Raw genomic sequence first — 17553 nt, forward strand, 5'->3', positions numbered from 1 at the left:
CATGGATTTATATGTATATGTGTTTATATGTGTTTATGTGTGTGTTTATGGGTTGAAACTGCAATAAACTCTAGCTGTAAATATAGCTCTGATTGTGGGTTCACTAAATTAGAAATGGTAAATGGTAATGTTTGATAAGCTGCCAAAGAAAGGGCTTAGAATGGCCCACCTAAATATATGTAGTATCAGAAATAAACTAACTGAAGTGGCTGATGTACTGCTGGTAAATAATTTGCATGTATTGGCAGTGTCAGAAACTCATTTAGATGCCACTTTTGAGGATTCACTATTGATGATCAATGGATATAACATATATAGAAAAGACAGGAATGCATATGGTGGAGGGGTTGCTTGTTATATACAAAGTCAAATACCTATTCAAGTTAGGCATGACCTGATGACAACTGACATTGACGTTCTTTGGCTACAAATGCATTTGACACATCTTAAACCTATATTAATAGGATGCTGTTATAGACCCCCTAATGCTAACAGCTTATATTTAGACACAATTTGTAATATGCTTGATCAAGTGAGTAGTAGTAATTATGAAATTTATTTCTTGGGAGATCTGAACATAGATTGGAATTCATCTTGCTGTCCAATGAAAACTAAACTAATGGATATATGTGGTGCTTGTGGATTGTCACAGGTTGTGAAGAAACCTACCAGAATAAGCTGGAAGAGTGACGGTACTAGAGTTGCTACTTGCATTGATCACATTTATGTAAATTCACCTGAGGTCTGTTCTACATCCATATCTGTCCCTATGGGTTGCAGTGACCACAACCTTGTAGCTATAGTTCGGAAAACAAAGGTCCCCAAGCCTGGTGTGAAAATAATACAGAAAAGATCATTCAACTGTTTTAATCAAGACAATTATGAAAGAGATATCAAGAATGCTGATTGGTCTGAGGTGTTCCTAATGCAAGATCCAGAGGAAGCACTTCAGGCTTTCAATAGAGTATTTTCGGCTGTTATAGACCATCATGCCCCGACTAAAAAGTTTACGGTTAGGAATGCCAACACCCCATGGCTGGATGTGGAATTAAAAGAGCACATGAAAGAAAGGGATCAAGCAAAACGTTCAGCAATATATTCTGGTCTTACATCTGATTGGCAAGTCTACCGTAAGTTGAGAAATTTTGTTTCTAAATTGAACAAAAAGAAAAAGAAATTGTATTATGAAGATAAATTAAGCCAAATTAAACATGATAGCAAACAATTATGGAACACATTGAAGAACTTATTAAAAGGTAGTTCTAAGTTTACCCCATCTTATTTGGGCACAGAAGGTGGTTTCCTCACAAAGCCAGTAGATATAGCAAATTATCTGAACAGCTATTTCATAACTAAAATTGACAAATTAGAAAGTAGTACAAGTCCACAATCTAACAAAACAGATCTATCTTGTCGATTAATATCTCAGATTATGCAAGGCAAAAAGTGTAGCTTTGAATTCAGTCAGGTTAGTGTTGCTAAAATTGAACTAATGTTGATGACTTGTAAGGATAAACCACCGGGGGTTGATGATATTGATGGTAGAATCCTCAAACCCATCATTGCATGGATCGCTCCTATGGTCGCACATATTATCAATCAGTGTTTCAAGGAAAATAAATGCCCACAAACATGGAAAATATCTAAGGTTGTGCCCATACCCAAAAATAATAGATTACCTTTTTCTGAGACCAACAGTCGACCTATTAGCCTATTGCCAATTTTAAGCAAAATTATGGAAAAAATTGTGTACGAACAAATTCAGTCTTACTTTGTCAATAATAATCTAATGACAAATTTTCAGCATGCATATAGAGCCAAACATTCTACGGCTACTGCCCTAACACAGATGGTTGATGACTGGTTACAGGAATTGGAAAATAAAAATATTGTAGGTGCGGTACTATTAGATTTTTCTGCAGCTTTTGATATTCTTAACCATGACTTATTATTGGAAAAAATGAATTATTATGGTTTTACTCAGTCTGCTTTATCCTGGATAAACAGCTACCTAAGTGAGAGGAAACAACTAGTTTACTTTAATGGAAGCTGTTCAAACATTATAGATGTGAAGCATGGTGTGCCTCAGGGCAGTTGCCTGGGGCCACTCCTATACTCCATTTTCACAAATGACCTTCCATTAGTACTAGAGAAAGCTTGCATCTCGATGTATGCTGATGACTCAACAGTTTAACTGGCTGCAGCAACAATTGAAGAATTAAATGCTAATCTAACCAAAGAGATGACTATGGTGGTAGACTGGATAAAAAATAATAAGCTCATTTTAAATGTGACTAAAACTAATTGTATAGTTGTTGGTACAGATCACTCATTGCGGTCTAAGCCAAAGCTTAATCTCATTTTAAATAATACGGTGATTAATCAAGTAGAGGAAGTTAAATTGCTGGGAGTCATCATTGACAACAAGTTATCATGGAACAAACATATACAAAAGGTGGTGACCAAAATGGGAAATGCCTTAGCACTGGTTAAAAGATGCGCAAAATATCTAACCCACCAACTTGTTAAACAAGTGATCGAAGCCTTGGTCCTATCTAACTTGGACTATTGCTCTATAATATGGTCCAATACATCAAAGAGTAATATTATGAAATTGCAGCTGGTCCAGAATAAAGCAGCACGAGTTGCTCTGTCCTGTGGATGGAGAACCAATGTATCCAAAATGCATGAATCGTTACGTTGGTTAGATGTGAAAAATAGATTATTGTACTTATTAATAATTTTTATCAAGAATGTCATTACCTCAAAATTTCCTGTCATTATTCATGAAAAATTGTCTCTTAGGTCTGAGGCACACAGTTATTCAACTAGACATGCTGTTGAAGGTCGTTTTACCCTACCAAAATCCAAGACCTTGACTCAATGTACAGTGACATATAGAGCAATGCAACAGTGGAATTTGCTTCCCTATTCTCTGACTCAATTAAATCTTAGCAGCTTGAAAAAACAACTAAAAATGTATTTTCAAAATATGAATTTTGGTCACTGATGCTCCTTATGATATCAGAGTTAGATGAACAGTGGATGTTTTGTGTGTGCACTGCCTGGCTGCTCATGCTTGGTGGCCTGAGCTTGATTCACGGGTGCACAGGTATTAAGGCTGCTGCTGCCAGGGCCCCTGCTGTTGGGGTGGGCGCGGGTCAGCATGGGTGAGCAGCTGGACATTGTTGATGTGTGAGTCCTCGTTTATTGTTTATTTGTGTAAAATTTGTGTTAAAATATATTCTGTTTTTTTTTTTTTTTTTTTTCAGTTGGTTATAATTGCAGTGTCTGTCTTATGTTTTGTTTGTATTTGTCTTGTGATCTTGTTTTACATGATATATGATTATTATGTAATGTCTGTGTGCTGTCATTATATAATGTAGCGTATGTTGTGTCAGGTATGTTGTGTCATGTACGCACATGTGTGCACATCTCTCATGTCTATCTGTGTATTGATGTTGTATTGTCATTATGAATGATTATAGACCCCAGGAAGAATAGCTGCTGCTTGCAAAAGCTAATTGGGGATCTAAATAAAACAAACAAACAAACAAACTCTGAGCCCAGCGCTGCCTTACTTAATATGTGACCAAATAAATATTTTGTAGAAAACTGAAGATTTTCTCCGGTTTGTTCTTGTCCATTTCAACGTTTTTGGTTGTGTTTTTTTTTTTTTTATTACAGTGCACTTTTTGTTATCAGGGCCAGTTTTTTGTATTCATAAGGTCTTTATTTATTTATTTTGGTATTTTTACATCTTTTTTTATTTTGGATATTTAAATTTTCTTGTTTACATTTTTGAATATTCTTGTTGAATAAATGTTTATTTCTCTTCAAAAGGGTGTTCTTGCATCATTATGCCTTTATTATCATAATGTAAGTTTAAAGAATGGTCTGAAAATGTCAAAATTACAGCAATAATAAAAATTGTGTTAAAAGCACAATATTAAGCAACGTTATCGCTTTTCGCAATTCTGATGCAATTCATGGCAAAGCAAAATGTGTTATTGTGACAGGCCTAAACCTCATGTCATCATATTCCATCAGGCTCACAGTCTGACAGCTGTCTTACTTTGTGTCTGGAGCTCCAGGTTCAGCACTGAAGAGTGGAGGAAAATCTTTAGACCAGTCACTCTTCATGGACAGACAGCTGGACACTGCAGACTCTGCTCTGTGGCAGGAACCTCTGGAAACACAAATGTTTGAAACAGGTTATTAGTTCTTGTAAATCAGGGCTCCAGACTAACTTTTCCACTGGCAGCACTGGTGCTCCCAGCTTTCCCAGTCGCTCCCAGCAGCTCATGATGGTGGGTTGGTCGCAGCCTTTTTTTGTGAGGGGGGGTCCAGCTAAAAGAGCGGATGTGGCTCATGACCTGAAGCATCAGTTTTGGGGTCACGTCTACTTTCTCCATGAGCCACAAACAGATTTCACAAGAAAACAGTGAACACACACTGCACTCTGACAGCTGTCTTACTTTGTGTCTGAAGGTCCAGGTTCACCACTGAAGTGTGGAGGATAATCTTTAGACCGGTCGCTCTTCATGGACAGACAGCTGGACACTGCAGACGCTGCTCTGCCCTCCTCTTCCTCCACACAGTCACTCATCTTCTGCTTTAAGTCAGTCTAAGAGGTGCAAACACACACACACACACACACACACACACACACACCAAAGGGATGATATATGGGTTGATGTTCTAGTTTCCTATTGGACAACAGGCATTAACTGTATTAAATGGAGTCAGTCACATGAATAATGTGTGTTTCAACATATTTTTGTGTATTTTCTGTATGTTGTTTTTCTACTTCAATTCCAAAAGGGTTATTTTGCAAATGTATGTTTTATTTTTTTATTTTAATTAAATTTTTTTGGTCATTATTTACACTGATCTAATTTTTTTTTTTTTAAATAACGTCTTGCTAATTATTTGTTGTATTTTTCCCCCTCATGTCTCAGAAAATAATAAAGTGAATTTACGCAGGTGACACACACAAACACACACACACACACTGAAACAAACACACACACACACACACACACACACACACACACACACACAGTGTCTTCATAGATCACATGTTGCTCTTCACTCCTCCTTACTCACTTTGCTGACTTGTGAATGTCGTCTTTTTTACTGAATATATTTTTCACTCACAGAAAAATAAAGACGTTAAAAAAATTATCCAAAATCTCAGTGTGTGAATATTTTTCCAGAGCAACAGCACTCATCCCTACATTAACCATATTGAGGGATTTGGTCAAAATATTTAATGATATTTGATTTAGTCTCTATCACGCAGCCCGAACCTCACAGTGAAATTCTACATTTTAATTTGAAGTTGTCATGGCGACCAGTTTCATGCATGCAGCGTTTGGTCTCTGTAAAGGAGCCGGGAGCCGTTGATGATCTGCACAAATAAATGCAGATTAATAAATAATTTCTGGAGCACAAATTCCCTTTAGGAATGCACAAATGAAAGAGTGTGAATGCAGCAAAGCTCATGGACATGTTTCCCTGTTTCTGTCCAATCCAGAGGCTGCATTCCAGACGCTGCGCTCACCAGCAAATCCTGGTGACGTCATGAAACCTGCAAATGTTTCTTTCAGTAGTTTTGGTGGCGCACCGTGTTCCCTTCATGTCTTTTTCTTGTTGTTGTTCTCAGAGAACAGAGCCTCAGCACAAAAACACAAACTCCTTTCCATCAAAGCTTCAAAGCAGATGATGCTTTCTTGTTAAGGAGCCACAGGTTTGGCCCTTATTCTCTTTTCTGTGTTGAGGGCCCAGAGGCCTGTTCTCACCCTGACAAACAGGAAACACTTTGCTTCCTGTTCAGGCTGCAAAAAGAAAAAGCCACAGGCCTGTTCAGGGCCCTGAGAACACAGGGGGCCCTGCTCACTTTACAAACTATTAATAGATTGGCATTTTTAATTAATTAATTAATAAATTAATTAGTTCATTTTCCAGTGGCGGCTTTCATACATACAGATCCGTCTGTATTTCCTGTGGAATAAACGGAATTAAACGGCTTTAAAAACGTGCTGTCTGACGGATAGAACTGGCTCACATTTGTTTTTACCGCCTGAGGAGATTTTTTTTCATCACCACAAAGAAAATGATCACTGCTTTACTTTTTAAATTTATTTCTAGCAGATGAACTCAACGGTGAAAATGCAGCTTGAAAATGGCGTCAGACAGAAGCAGTGACTCACAGCAGAAGCAGAAGTTGGTCTCATGATGTTTTTCTTTCTGTCTTTCTTCTCGGACTTGAACTCAAAGATAAACAGAAATCCTCTCCTGCCGTCTGAACGTGTGCAGCTCTTCTACATCAGGACAGTGAGACAGTCCAACATTAATGATGATGATGAGCCTCCTGGTCGCGGCTCGTCCAAACCTTCAACCAAACTTTCACTTTCACTCGTGCTGCGTTCACGTCCTCATCAGGCTCATGGGAGAATTCAGCAGCGCCCACCTGCGTCACTGCGCTTTGGGACTCTGGACTCGAGCATGCGCAGGAGCACGAGTGCTTTCATTTGAATCGTGTTGTCATCTGATGACAGGGAGTTCATGATGGAGAGGCAGAAAAGAAAAGAAAGCTCTCGGAAGAGGGAGAAGGAGAAAGATTTGGTAGGGATGAAAAAGGCTTTTCACAGTGGTTGAAAGACAGCCAGTGGTGGATTTAAGAAATTTGGGGCCCAAGGCAAAGGCAGGCATGGGGCCCTCTGAAATGAGAAGACAACACACAAAACAGGGGCCCCGAGACACATAATATAATAAGCATTCTGCTGGCATTTTAGCAAAAGGATTTTAATCAAAAACATAATTAATGTGCACCAGGGACCAAACGTCCATATACATTGGGGGGGACAAGTCCCCCCCAATGTTCAGGCACTCCAAAAATGTCCCCCCCAATATTGCTGGAATATATTAGCAATTCAATAGCAAATTCAATATCTGTCCCCCCCAATGTTGAAATGGTGGTTTTGGCCCTGATGTGCGCAAATAAGTAATAACTGTATTAACCATGAGTGTATGAGGAGTTTTATGGGGCCCTCAGGAACTTGGGGCCCTAGGCAACCGCCTAGTTTTGCCTAATGGTAAGTCCGCCCCTGAAGACAGCAGGTAAGTTATGTCAGTGAATCAGGAGGAGGCTTGTAAATATTCAGGTCAGCTACCAGTAAAAGCACAGGTTACTGTTGTCCTGCAGCTGTGTGCTGATCAGTATTGACAATATAACAGATCATGACAAGAAAAATAAAGGAACTTGTTTGTGCTTATTTTGTTGTTCAGACAGATCATTTTTTGACTGTTTCAGTCATTTTTTGAATTAGATGGTGAATCATAAAACAAACGATAGGACTTGGGAGGGATACACCTATATATAAATATATAACACTATATAACACTACAGTGCTGCTGTGATGTATCTGATGCAGCATCCAATCACTAACTGATATCCAATAAGAATATCATTTAAAATTCAAATGTCATGTTTTTTACATGTGGTTTGACTGCTGTATTTTTGAAATCTCCTTAACACAAAGTTCATGTCATTCAGGTGTGAGGATGGAGAGAAAGAAGAGAAGAAGAGAGAGAAAGAATCAGGGCAGACAGGAAGGCCACAGGTTGCTCTAATATCAGGTGGAAGTGCAGGAACAGCCACTTGATACCAAGTGATTCATTTCCAAAATATTATTTATATTGAAAAACTGCATTAGCAAGATGTGTAATTTATTCAAAGCTATGAAATAATGCTTGTTTGACCGTGTGACTTAGCGGAGAAGAACACAGGCATCTGCTAAAAGTCTGTAGTAAAAGTCTTATATTTTATAAGTCCATGAATAAATAAGATTTATACATGCAAATACAAAAAAAAAACCTCAACCTCCTCCTCCCCGCCTGTCGAGCTCCTCCTCCCCGCCTGTCGAGCTCCTCCCCCCCTCTCTCCTCACTGTGAACCAGAGCCTGAGATGCTGAGAAGCCTGAGAAGCTCCTCCACATGAAGCAGGAACTCACTCCCCGCTCGGAGAGGGCAAACCACCTTTTTCCGACAGAGAACCACGGCCTCGGACTCAGAGGTGCCGATCCTCGTCCTCATTCACAAACTGCCCCGGTGCATGCTGGGAGGTCATGGCTTAAAGCGGCCAGCAGAACATCTCATCTGCAGTCGTGTGGTCACCAAAGTGGAACCTTCCACCTGCTGACTGGGCCTTGAGATCCAGTCCATGAGGATGATGAACAGATCTGGAGAGGAGGAGCAGCCCAGTGGGAGCAGCTGGACGGTCTGCACTTAAACAGGCTGATGATCCACATGCCAAACTTCCTGCCCCATAGGCCCAGGACACCCAGAGCTCCGCCCCAATCTGCCATCCATATCTTACTGCACCCGGCCCCTTCAGCTGCTCTGTCTGTCTTTCAGAGGAAGCCGTTCAGCAGCTCTGTTTGTGGCAAAAACTTAAACCAGCAGCACAGCTTGGTCTCACATGAGAACCCTAACCACACAGGAGGGAAACCCTACAGCTGCAGTGACTCTGGGAGGGGTTTTAGTCAGCGCCTCAGAAAAACACCAGCGTGCCGGTGAGGCTGCAGAGCTGCTGGTGGAGCTGAAACACGACAAGATTCAGCCTCATCAGGTTCAGTATCAGGACAATAAACCAGAGACACGTGATGATCGTCCATCATTCAGGAGGAAATCCCAACCCCTCATCTTAGTAGTTTAAAAAAAAAAGGAAAATGGGAGATGTCTAGAGCACTCCAAATAAAAAGCTGAGAAGCCTTTATTCAGATGGCTATTTCATGATGACATCCTTAAAAACACAGACAACATGTGCTTGTTCCAGCTGAACTGGGTGACGGACCACACGCTGCAGCACAAACAGCCGGCCTCAGGCTCGAGCCCCCAGCACACACTTCCCCCTTCACACGATACAAGGTTACTGCAAACACCTGATCAGGAACCAGAGAACTCACAGGTAACCAACAGAAAACATGAGCACCAGAAGGCTGTGCTGAATGTAGCGATGGATGAAAAAAAATCATGGAATGAAATTTCATGAATAACAAAATGAAACAAGGTACAGTATAGACTCATTTACAGCCCATAGACACCAGAGCTCCTGCATCAGAGCAACTGCAGGAAAGGACTGAGGTCTTCATGTGGTGTTTATAAAAATATCTGAGGACTTTCTTCTCTAGACTGAGCTTTTTGTCAGCATCTCAGACAGTTTTTGTTTTATTGGACAAAATTGGTTGGACAAGACTATTAATTATACAGGTGTGGAGTTTGTGGGAGAGGTTTTAGCAAACAGGGAAACCTGGTGAGGCGACGACGTGCCGGTGGGAGCAGCAGGAAGCACGACAGGACTCCTGATCCACCGAGCGGAGAGAAACCACTCAGCTCTCTGTTTGCAGCCAGAGTTGTATGTCATTTCTAACTGTTTTAATTATTTTATAATAATAATAATAATAATAATAATAATAATAATACATTTTATTTGTTATGGTGCCTTTCATGGCACTCAAGGTCGCCTTACAGTAAAAATAAATACAGAATACAGCAACGACAGAAAAAAAACACAGCATAAAAACATCACAGAAAACACAGCATAAGAAAACATCATAGAAAATACTTAATTAGACATTGTGACACCCACACCACAATATAAACTACAACAACTATTAATTCACACTTGCAGACCCATGTTTGATCACTACCACTGTTGGTCATGTCTTTTACATTAAAAAAAACTTTTACATTGCATTATGGTCTTTTCAAATAAACATAAACAGATTTGAGCTCAAGCTTTTTTTTTTTTTTTTTTTTGACTTCAGCTGTGCGTCCTGCAGCGTTCACAGTAACACATGCTCTGGGTTCTGCTCTGTGATACTGTTTGTTCATATTTTACTTAATGTTGTGCTTTAAAAACAGCTTCTACGTGTTTTCTTCTTTTTGATCTTTGTGCTAATTCTCAGGTTAAATGTTTTCTGCCAAAAATCGGTAGCACTGATTGTTTGAACGTGCATGTTTGAATCTCACGTTGTATCATGTTAAACTGATTTGACAGAGACAGTTTCATCATGAACACAAAGAGCAGTGAGAGATTTGGACTTACAGTGTCATTTTGTTTTCCAAAAACCAGAAAAGAACAAGAGTCAGGCAGCCTGTGGTTCAGAGTGAGGGAGCAGCTGAGTCACTTCCTGTCAGTGAATTAGAGAGGAGCCACTTCCTCCTCCAGGTTTCCAGCAGCTTCTCAGATGAACTTCCATCAGAGGAGCAGCAGACGAGGAGCAGAGGAGCAGGTCTGGCTGCCCTCTGGCTGTGTCGACGTGTTCAGGCCACCAGGGGGAGACACAGAGCTGCTCTCTGAGCTCACAGCAGCTTTAAACTACAACTCTGCCTTTTCTCCCAAATCTGCCACAAACACGTTTTTAAAATCGTCCAACCAGGACCTCCATGAGGCCCCGGGCCCCTAGGTTGACCCAAGAGAGGTAAAAAAAAAAAAAAGAACAAGAGTTTAAAAAAAAAAAACTTTAAGCGCTTTTCTCCGATATTTATTCATTTATTCATTACAAATTATAGTTGGTTAAATGTACTCATTTTATGTTTTATGTATTTTATGTCTGTCCTGTCATTTCCTGTCTTTTTTGCTCTTACTACTATAACTGTGAGTCCAGAGAGCTCTCTTCACCAGTCGCTGTTTTGTTTTCACTCTTTCTTTTCAGTTTGAGTTTAGTCTGAACTTGTTCTTAAAGGTTTGCTGGTTTAGCTTTTATTTATTTATTTATTTATTTATTTTTTGAAAATGCTCAGTTTTACTTTAGTTTGTATTTGTTTCAGTGTTTTTTTGTAATATGAGGTCTTTGTCAGTGTCAGAGTCAAAAAGATCAGAAAAGTTTTGTGTCGTAAAAACTCAACAAAACATAACATTTAAATAAATGTCCTCATATATGAAGAAACTGCATCACAGGAAGTGAGGTAGAATAATCATAAATAATCCATAAATAACAATTCTAATGATTAGTCAGTGTGGACTGACGTCAGCAGCCAGTTCTCTAAAGATATTACTTTAAAAAATTAATGATCATATCAGCTGTAACTGTCACTCACCTGAGGCTTTTATTTTCTTAGTTGATCTCAGGTGTGACACCGGGGGCCACCGGCAGGCGGCGCTCATGCGCAGTGGCTCTTGCCCTCCTCCACATTCCTCAGAGCGCGAGCCCGCCGGAGTCAAACCACAAACACTGCGAAAAACACTTCCGGAATCGTTTTTCAAAATAAAACTGCATCTGTGCACATTATTGTTCTTAACAGGGTGACGTCACGGCGACTGAGGGAAAAAAAACTCTGAGATTTAAGATGTAAATTTACAGGAAAAAAAACTCAGATATTCTCTGAGATTAATGTGGTGAATCTATGAGGGAAAAAAACTACAACATTGTGAGATTATAAAGTCTCATATTTACAAGAAGTAAAACTCAGAAAAACAGTTTTTCCAAGTTCCAAGTTTTTCTCTGTAATTTTCCCCTAAAACGGCCCCGAGTCGCCGCCGTACCAAAGTGCAGCCCTGCATCCTGAGCATTGTCGCTGTGTTGTTGTTGTTTTTTTGTTTTTTTTTGAAGCGGTACTTCCGGCCTGCTCGTGCTTCCGGCGTGCGGCTTGCCGTGTCTCCGCTCCCAGAGGAGAAAAGCCTCGGCGGACTGGAGACAAACTTCTCTGCTGCTGCCCGGCAGGAAACTCAGCGGCTCGGCATCAGGATCTGAGTTTTTTCTGCTGTTTTGCAGAATTTGTTCAGGTCAAACTGCAACTTTTCTATTATTTTTTTTTTTTTATTCTTGGATGAACTGACCCCCCCTCCCTCCCCCTCCCGGTCTCCGCTGCGGCTGATGGGCGCCCCGCGGTGCAGATGATCCGGCTGTGAGCTCGGAGCTCCGTCCGCAGAGAATGACAAAATGAGGCTGGCGGTGTGGATCCTCCTGCTGGCGGCGCGGAGCCACCGAGGGATCTGTGGAGACGGTGGGTGGCTCTCAGTCCCTGTTTATCCGCGGGGAAAAATCACGGGAAAACTCAAATCTAACATATAATCAGAGTTAGGCCGAGTGAGCTGATGTTTGCGCTTAATTTGGATCCAGATTGATCAGATTTGTCCCGGATCCAGAAACGCTAACAAGTGCGGAGCGGCTGGGCTGTGTGGGAATGTGCCGCTCTCCCCCTGAATGGAGAGAGGTCCGTGCCAAACTCCATTCACATATCTGGCAGCTAAATCTTTGCCTTTTCCCACCCAAAAAAACAACGTGATAGAATTACTGAGGACATTACATAAATCTGAAGCAGTCTATCTGCCGTTCGGCGCACAGCCAACACCCCAGGCAGCGCTTCAATTCAAGAAAAGTGCCACTTGTTTTCATGGGGGCGCCCTCTGCCCCCCCGCCGGCTGCGGGATCCTGCCCCAGAATGTGAGAGGCAGAGAGCAGCTGGGAGGACTGGACCAGAGCCGACCGGACCTCCGGCTCCGCACAGTCAGCCACAGGTGTGCAGATGTTTCCCCAGCAGGTGTGAACTGTCACTGACCAGCAGGGAAACCTAAAAGTGCTAAAAATGTGAATGGGGTTTGGTGCGGAGGTGGTGTGGAAACAGGTTGGAGGGAGTGTGAATGTGACCTTGTGAGCCTCACGGTGTGTTCCCTCCGCTGCTCCGCTCTGTTTGATATCAACACCGGTCAAACTGCACAGGAGGAAGCCACCGCACACAGAAACACAGAGCACCAGCTGTATGGAGCCTGTGTTAGAAATGATAAAAAATATATATTTTAGAGGAGCCGAATGAAGCTCCTAACACTGCCAGGTCAGAGGTCAGAGGTCACAGCAGCCTGACAGCACAGGGAACACCTGAAGAGTTTCTGAAGACTTTGTTAAAAAATCTGATTTTTTTTTTTTTTAATTAAATTATAAACACAAACAGGACTACTAATATTACATTAATAAAAAAAATGCATTAACGTATTCAGCTGATGATGAAACTGTTAACAGCACAGTGTCAGTCAGTTCACTGTGTGTGTGTGTGGGTGTGTGTGTGTGTGTGTGTGTGTGTGTGTGTGGGTCTGTGGGTCTGTGTGTGTGTGTGTGGGTCTGTGGGTCTGTGTGTGTGTGTGTGTGTGTGTGTGTGTGTGTGTGTGTGTGTGTGTGGGTCTGTGTGTGGGTCTGTGTGTGTGTGCTGAAAGTGAAAACATGCAATCTGAACTTTATACCATAACATGTTTGCGCCAGAGTCCAGAACACACTCAGTGTGATGTGTGTGTGTGTGTGTGTGTGTGTGTGTGTGTGTGTTTCTGTGGCACCCAACAGTCAATAGCCACACACACACACACACACACACACACACACACACACACACACACGCAGCTGCAGAAGACAGGCTGTCTTTTCAGTCTCTCAGCTGTGTTGGAAGCTCTCCTCTGATTGGCTGGTGATATGAGGGGCTTATCCAATCACGTCGCTCCGCTGGGCAGACCGCCAGGCAGACGGGAGAAAAAAAATCCCTGGTTGGCTGACTGAGTGGATGAGGTCATCAGAGTGCAGCGGCTCATGATGACATCACCACTGCAGGGGGCTGAGTGCGTGTCATCGGTGCTGATGATGTCATCAGTGACATCAGCAACAAACCAAACAACGAGCAGCCAATGACTGATGGCTGATGGCTGGTGATGTCACCTGTGATTGGGGGCGGGGCCAGAGGGGTGCATGACGCTGATGATGATGATGATGATGATGATGATGTCATGTGGCTGTGATCCAGCAACACTTTCCACAATTTCATGTGGAAATGGCGCCTCCTCCTCCTCCTCCTCTGGTGCTTTTCCACGAGCACCTACTCGGCTCGACTCTCCTCAGTTTGGGAGCTTCTCCATCAGGTGGTGGCACCTGGGACCACATACAATATATATATATATATATATATATATATATATATGTATATATATATATATATATATAGGCCTATATATATATAACATGTTAAAGTTGCTTATGAATGTTGCTTCTCGGTGTCCTTGGTTCCCAGCACAGTAGCTGGTGTCTGTATCAGGCCTGAAGTCACTGTTAAAGTGTGCTGGCTCCGCCCCCCGCAGGTGTGTGGTTCACCAAGAACCCGACCAATCAGACGGTGTCTCAGGGGAACCAGGCGCGGCTGGGCTGCGCCGTGCAGGGCGTCGGCGAGCCCGACATCGTCTGGAGGAAAGACGGAGAGAAGCTCTACAGCACCGACCAGATGTTCATCAGCCTGGGAGAGCAGCACTGGGAGACCTACCACAGGTACACACACACACACACACACACACACACACACACACACACACACACACACACACACAGTCTGGGTGATTTGGAAACGTGTCAGAAGGAGAATCTTTGGATTTCTTCTAAAAACACACGGGACAAAGTGCAGAGACGTGTCTTCCTGCGGCGTCTCCTCTCTCTTCTTTCAGTTTCCTGCTTATTTTCTTATTTTCTGATTTTCTGATTTTCTGACTTTCTCACGTGTTCGGCTCCCGTCTTGCTGAGCTGCTCGTTCTCTTTTTTTGTGTGTTCCTGAGGGAGAGTTTGCTCAGGTGTCAGACGGTTGGATGAGGCGGCGTGTGGAAGGCGTTCACACACACACACACACACACACACACACACACACACACACGGAGCTCAGTGATGGACAGAAGCCCCGCCTCCCGCTCAGTCCACCGTCCAATCAGACGGCTTTAAGACAGCAAACTCATAAACCGAGTCTGGACCTCGTGTCCTTATCTGGTCGTGCTGGTGCTGATTGGTGGTTTCCTGTGTGGGCGGGGCCAGAGAACGGAGAGAGGGACGTTTGAAAGTGAAGGGGAAGCAGGGAGCCGAGAGAGGAGCTCTGATTTAAAGCTGTTAGATTCACAGAGGGACTCTTACTTTGAAAGGCCTGCAGCCTCTGTGTGGACCTGACCTGCTGTTTCTGAGCTCTGTTGTTTTATTTTGAAAGGGTGTTCTGCCTGTGGGCTGGCTGGAGAGGAGTCTGGGTGCTGGAGTTAGTTTTTGCCGAGGCGCTCAGAGGGACTCCAGAGAGCTGAGGAACCTGTTGAGCAGCAGCAGGTCTTCTGCTTCGTTTTGGGAGTGAACATCTGATGTGTCCTGTGACTGAGCTCTGACAGAGGCTCCTCACCAGTCGTGTAAAACAAATGTGATACGCAGGTATACGCCGCATACCCACTAGAAAAGGTCCCGAATTTCCGTATAAACACTTAAACAGAGGCGATTCTTGAGTCTGTTGGGGCCCTAAGCAAAAATTCCCAGGGGGCCCTTCCGACCAGTGTCCATCACCATCATGTTATAATTACTGTGACACCAACGAAAAATGTATGAAATCAATACTTTTTTTTTTTTTTTTTTTTTTTTTTATTCCCAATGTCCACATACCATACCTAATATATTAGAATTCAATAACATGAAAAACCTTGTCACTTAGGAAATATAAAGTATGTGAAATTATAAGATAAGATAAGATAAGATATTCCTTTATTAGTCCCACGGTGGGGAAATTTCAATCATTACAGCAGCAAAGTGGATAGCAAAATATGAAGCATAATTTACATTATAAACAGTATAAACAGATAATAAATAGCAAAAAGCAATATAAACACTATAAACAAGGTATATAGAAAAAAATGTAAAGAATAATAAAAAAAACAAAATAAATAACTCACTGTTACATTGTAAATAATCCACATCATCAGCCCCGGTTCAGATTCTGCCTTGAGCTGTCATTGCAAATCGCCCGTTGTTGTTTAAGGGGGGGGGGGGGTCACTGCAGCTAATACATTTTTGAGACATTTCGGCGAAAACAGGCCTCGGGCCCCGAGTCTCAGGGGCCCCGAGTCTCAGGGGCCCCCTGTCGGCTCGGGGCCCCAAGCAGTCGCCTGCCCTGCCTGTTCACAAGCTGCACGTCTGCACTTAAAAATGCGCAGAGAAACGTATCAGTATGTTTTTTTTGACATAACGTTCACTTTCCTGTTCATAACTTCTCCTTCTCTGTTTTACGAAGCGGCCCTTTTTGACCATAGGGGCTTCCATCAGGCGTGACGTGAACTCTACGTAAACTACTAAGGAAGCGGTGAAGTTGTGTGGTGGGAAAAAAGTGTATGGCTTAGAGCAGGGGGGTCAAACTGGTGCCACGGAGGCCGAGAGGCTGAAACTCCACCAGGTGATCCCCTCACCTCTACGCAGAGAGGAGGAGCTCGTCAGTGAAGTCACCTGGTGGAGTTTTGGTTGGGATGAAAACCTGCAGCCTCTCAGCCTCCATGGCAGCAGGTCGACTCCCCTGGCTCAGAGGCAGAGGGGCACGAGCCAACAACCTCAAACGGTCCAACGCGAGTCAGCGGAGAAAAAACACTGAAAAGAAAGTAAAACCAAATGACAGGATTTCAGTGTTTCAGTCAGTCTGTGAACCCGAACCCACTACAGACTCTACAGCTGGAGCTGGAGTGTGTGTGTGTGTGTGTGTGTGTGTGTGCGCGCATACCCACTAGAATAAACTAGACTACACCACTGCTCCTAACCCTGACCCTGGCTCGGCTCGGCTCCAGCCAGGTGAGCCTCACCTGAGCTGCTCGGAGGCGTGTTGGGTCCTGCCTCCAGGTGTCTTACCTGGAACTGTCCCGTCACGTTCCTGCTGCGTCACCTGGTCTGTGTGTGTGTGTGTGTGTGTGTGTGTGTGTGTGCGTGTGTGTGTGTGTGTGTGTGACATGTGTTTATCAAACTCAGTCACAGCTGTTATTGAACAGCAGAGGCCGTTTCCCCTGCAGGGCTGTAATACCACATACGGCCACACACGGCGCTGTTGAGCCACTCTAGACAGCCCAACCAATCACAGCTCTCGTTTTCTTGCGTGGAGAGCTGCACGTGTGTGTGTGTGTGTGTGTGTGAGTGTGTGTGTGTGTGTGTGAGTGTGTGTGTGTGTGTGTGTGTGTGTGTGTGTGTGTGTGTGTGTGTGTGTGTGTGTGTGTGCACGTGTGTGTGTGTGTGTGTTTGATGGTTGTATTTTGAGTTGGTTATGAATTTTTTCAGCGTTGGACTGAAATTGGGACGTTGGGGTTTTGCTCTGGTGGAGCTCAGCAGCCGGTCTGAACCGGTTTGAACCGGTCTGATCAGGTCTGTGCAGGTCTGAGCAGGTCAGTGTCAGTGTGTGTGTGTGAGTGTGTGTTTCTGTTTGATGGTTAAATAGAAAGTCCAGCACCGTAAATACAGGCTCAGGTCAGAGCTGCTTTGAAGATGCTGCTCCTCCTCCTCCTCCTCCTCCTCCTCTTCTTCCTCCTCTTCCTCCTCCTCCTCCTCCTCCTCCTCCTCTCCTCGCTGCTCCCTGTATCTCAGACGTGGGACACACACCCAGTCATCTGAGCAGGATGAGGAAATCAATATTTCCAGAAATAAGTTGGTGTGTTTTCGTCTCTCTGCCTTGAGTCACTCAGACGCAAACCTGATGTGTGTTCATCAGATCACATCAGATCACATCACATCAGATCACATCACATC

The 17553-nt window shown here is 43.1% G+C and overlaps 1 protein-coding gene across 3 annotated transcripts in view; it reads left to right on the forward strand.

Annotated features, from left to right (window-relative positions):
- Window positions 1–11666: 11666 nt before the first annotated feature.
- The window catches only part of tyro3 (TYRO3 protein tyrosine kinase), a 33169-nt gene continuing 27282 nt past the window's right edge, over window positions 11667–17553 (forward strand). For all 3 annotated transcript variants that reach the window (XM_030082019.1, XM_030082017.1, XM_030082018.1), the window contains exons 1-2: window positions 11667–12016; window positions 14127–14310. In XM_030082019.1, coding sequence (XP_029937879.1) covers window positions 11953–12016; window positions 14127–14310 — 248 coding nt within the window. In that variant the 5' untranslated portion in view covers window positions 11667–11952. The remainder of the gene's footprint in view (window positions 12017–14126; window positions 14311–17553) is intronic.

This window comes from Myripristis murdjan, chromosome 22 (assembly GCF_902150065.1).
Source record: "Myripristis murdjan chromosome 22, fMyrMur1.1, whole genome shotgun sequence".
In the NCBI taxonomy this organism is placed as follows: Eukaryota; Metazoa; Chordata; class Actinopteri; order Holocentriformes; family Holocentridae; genus Myripristis; species Myripristis murdjan.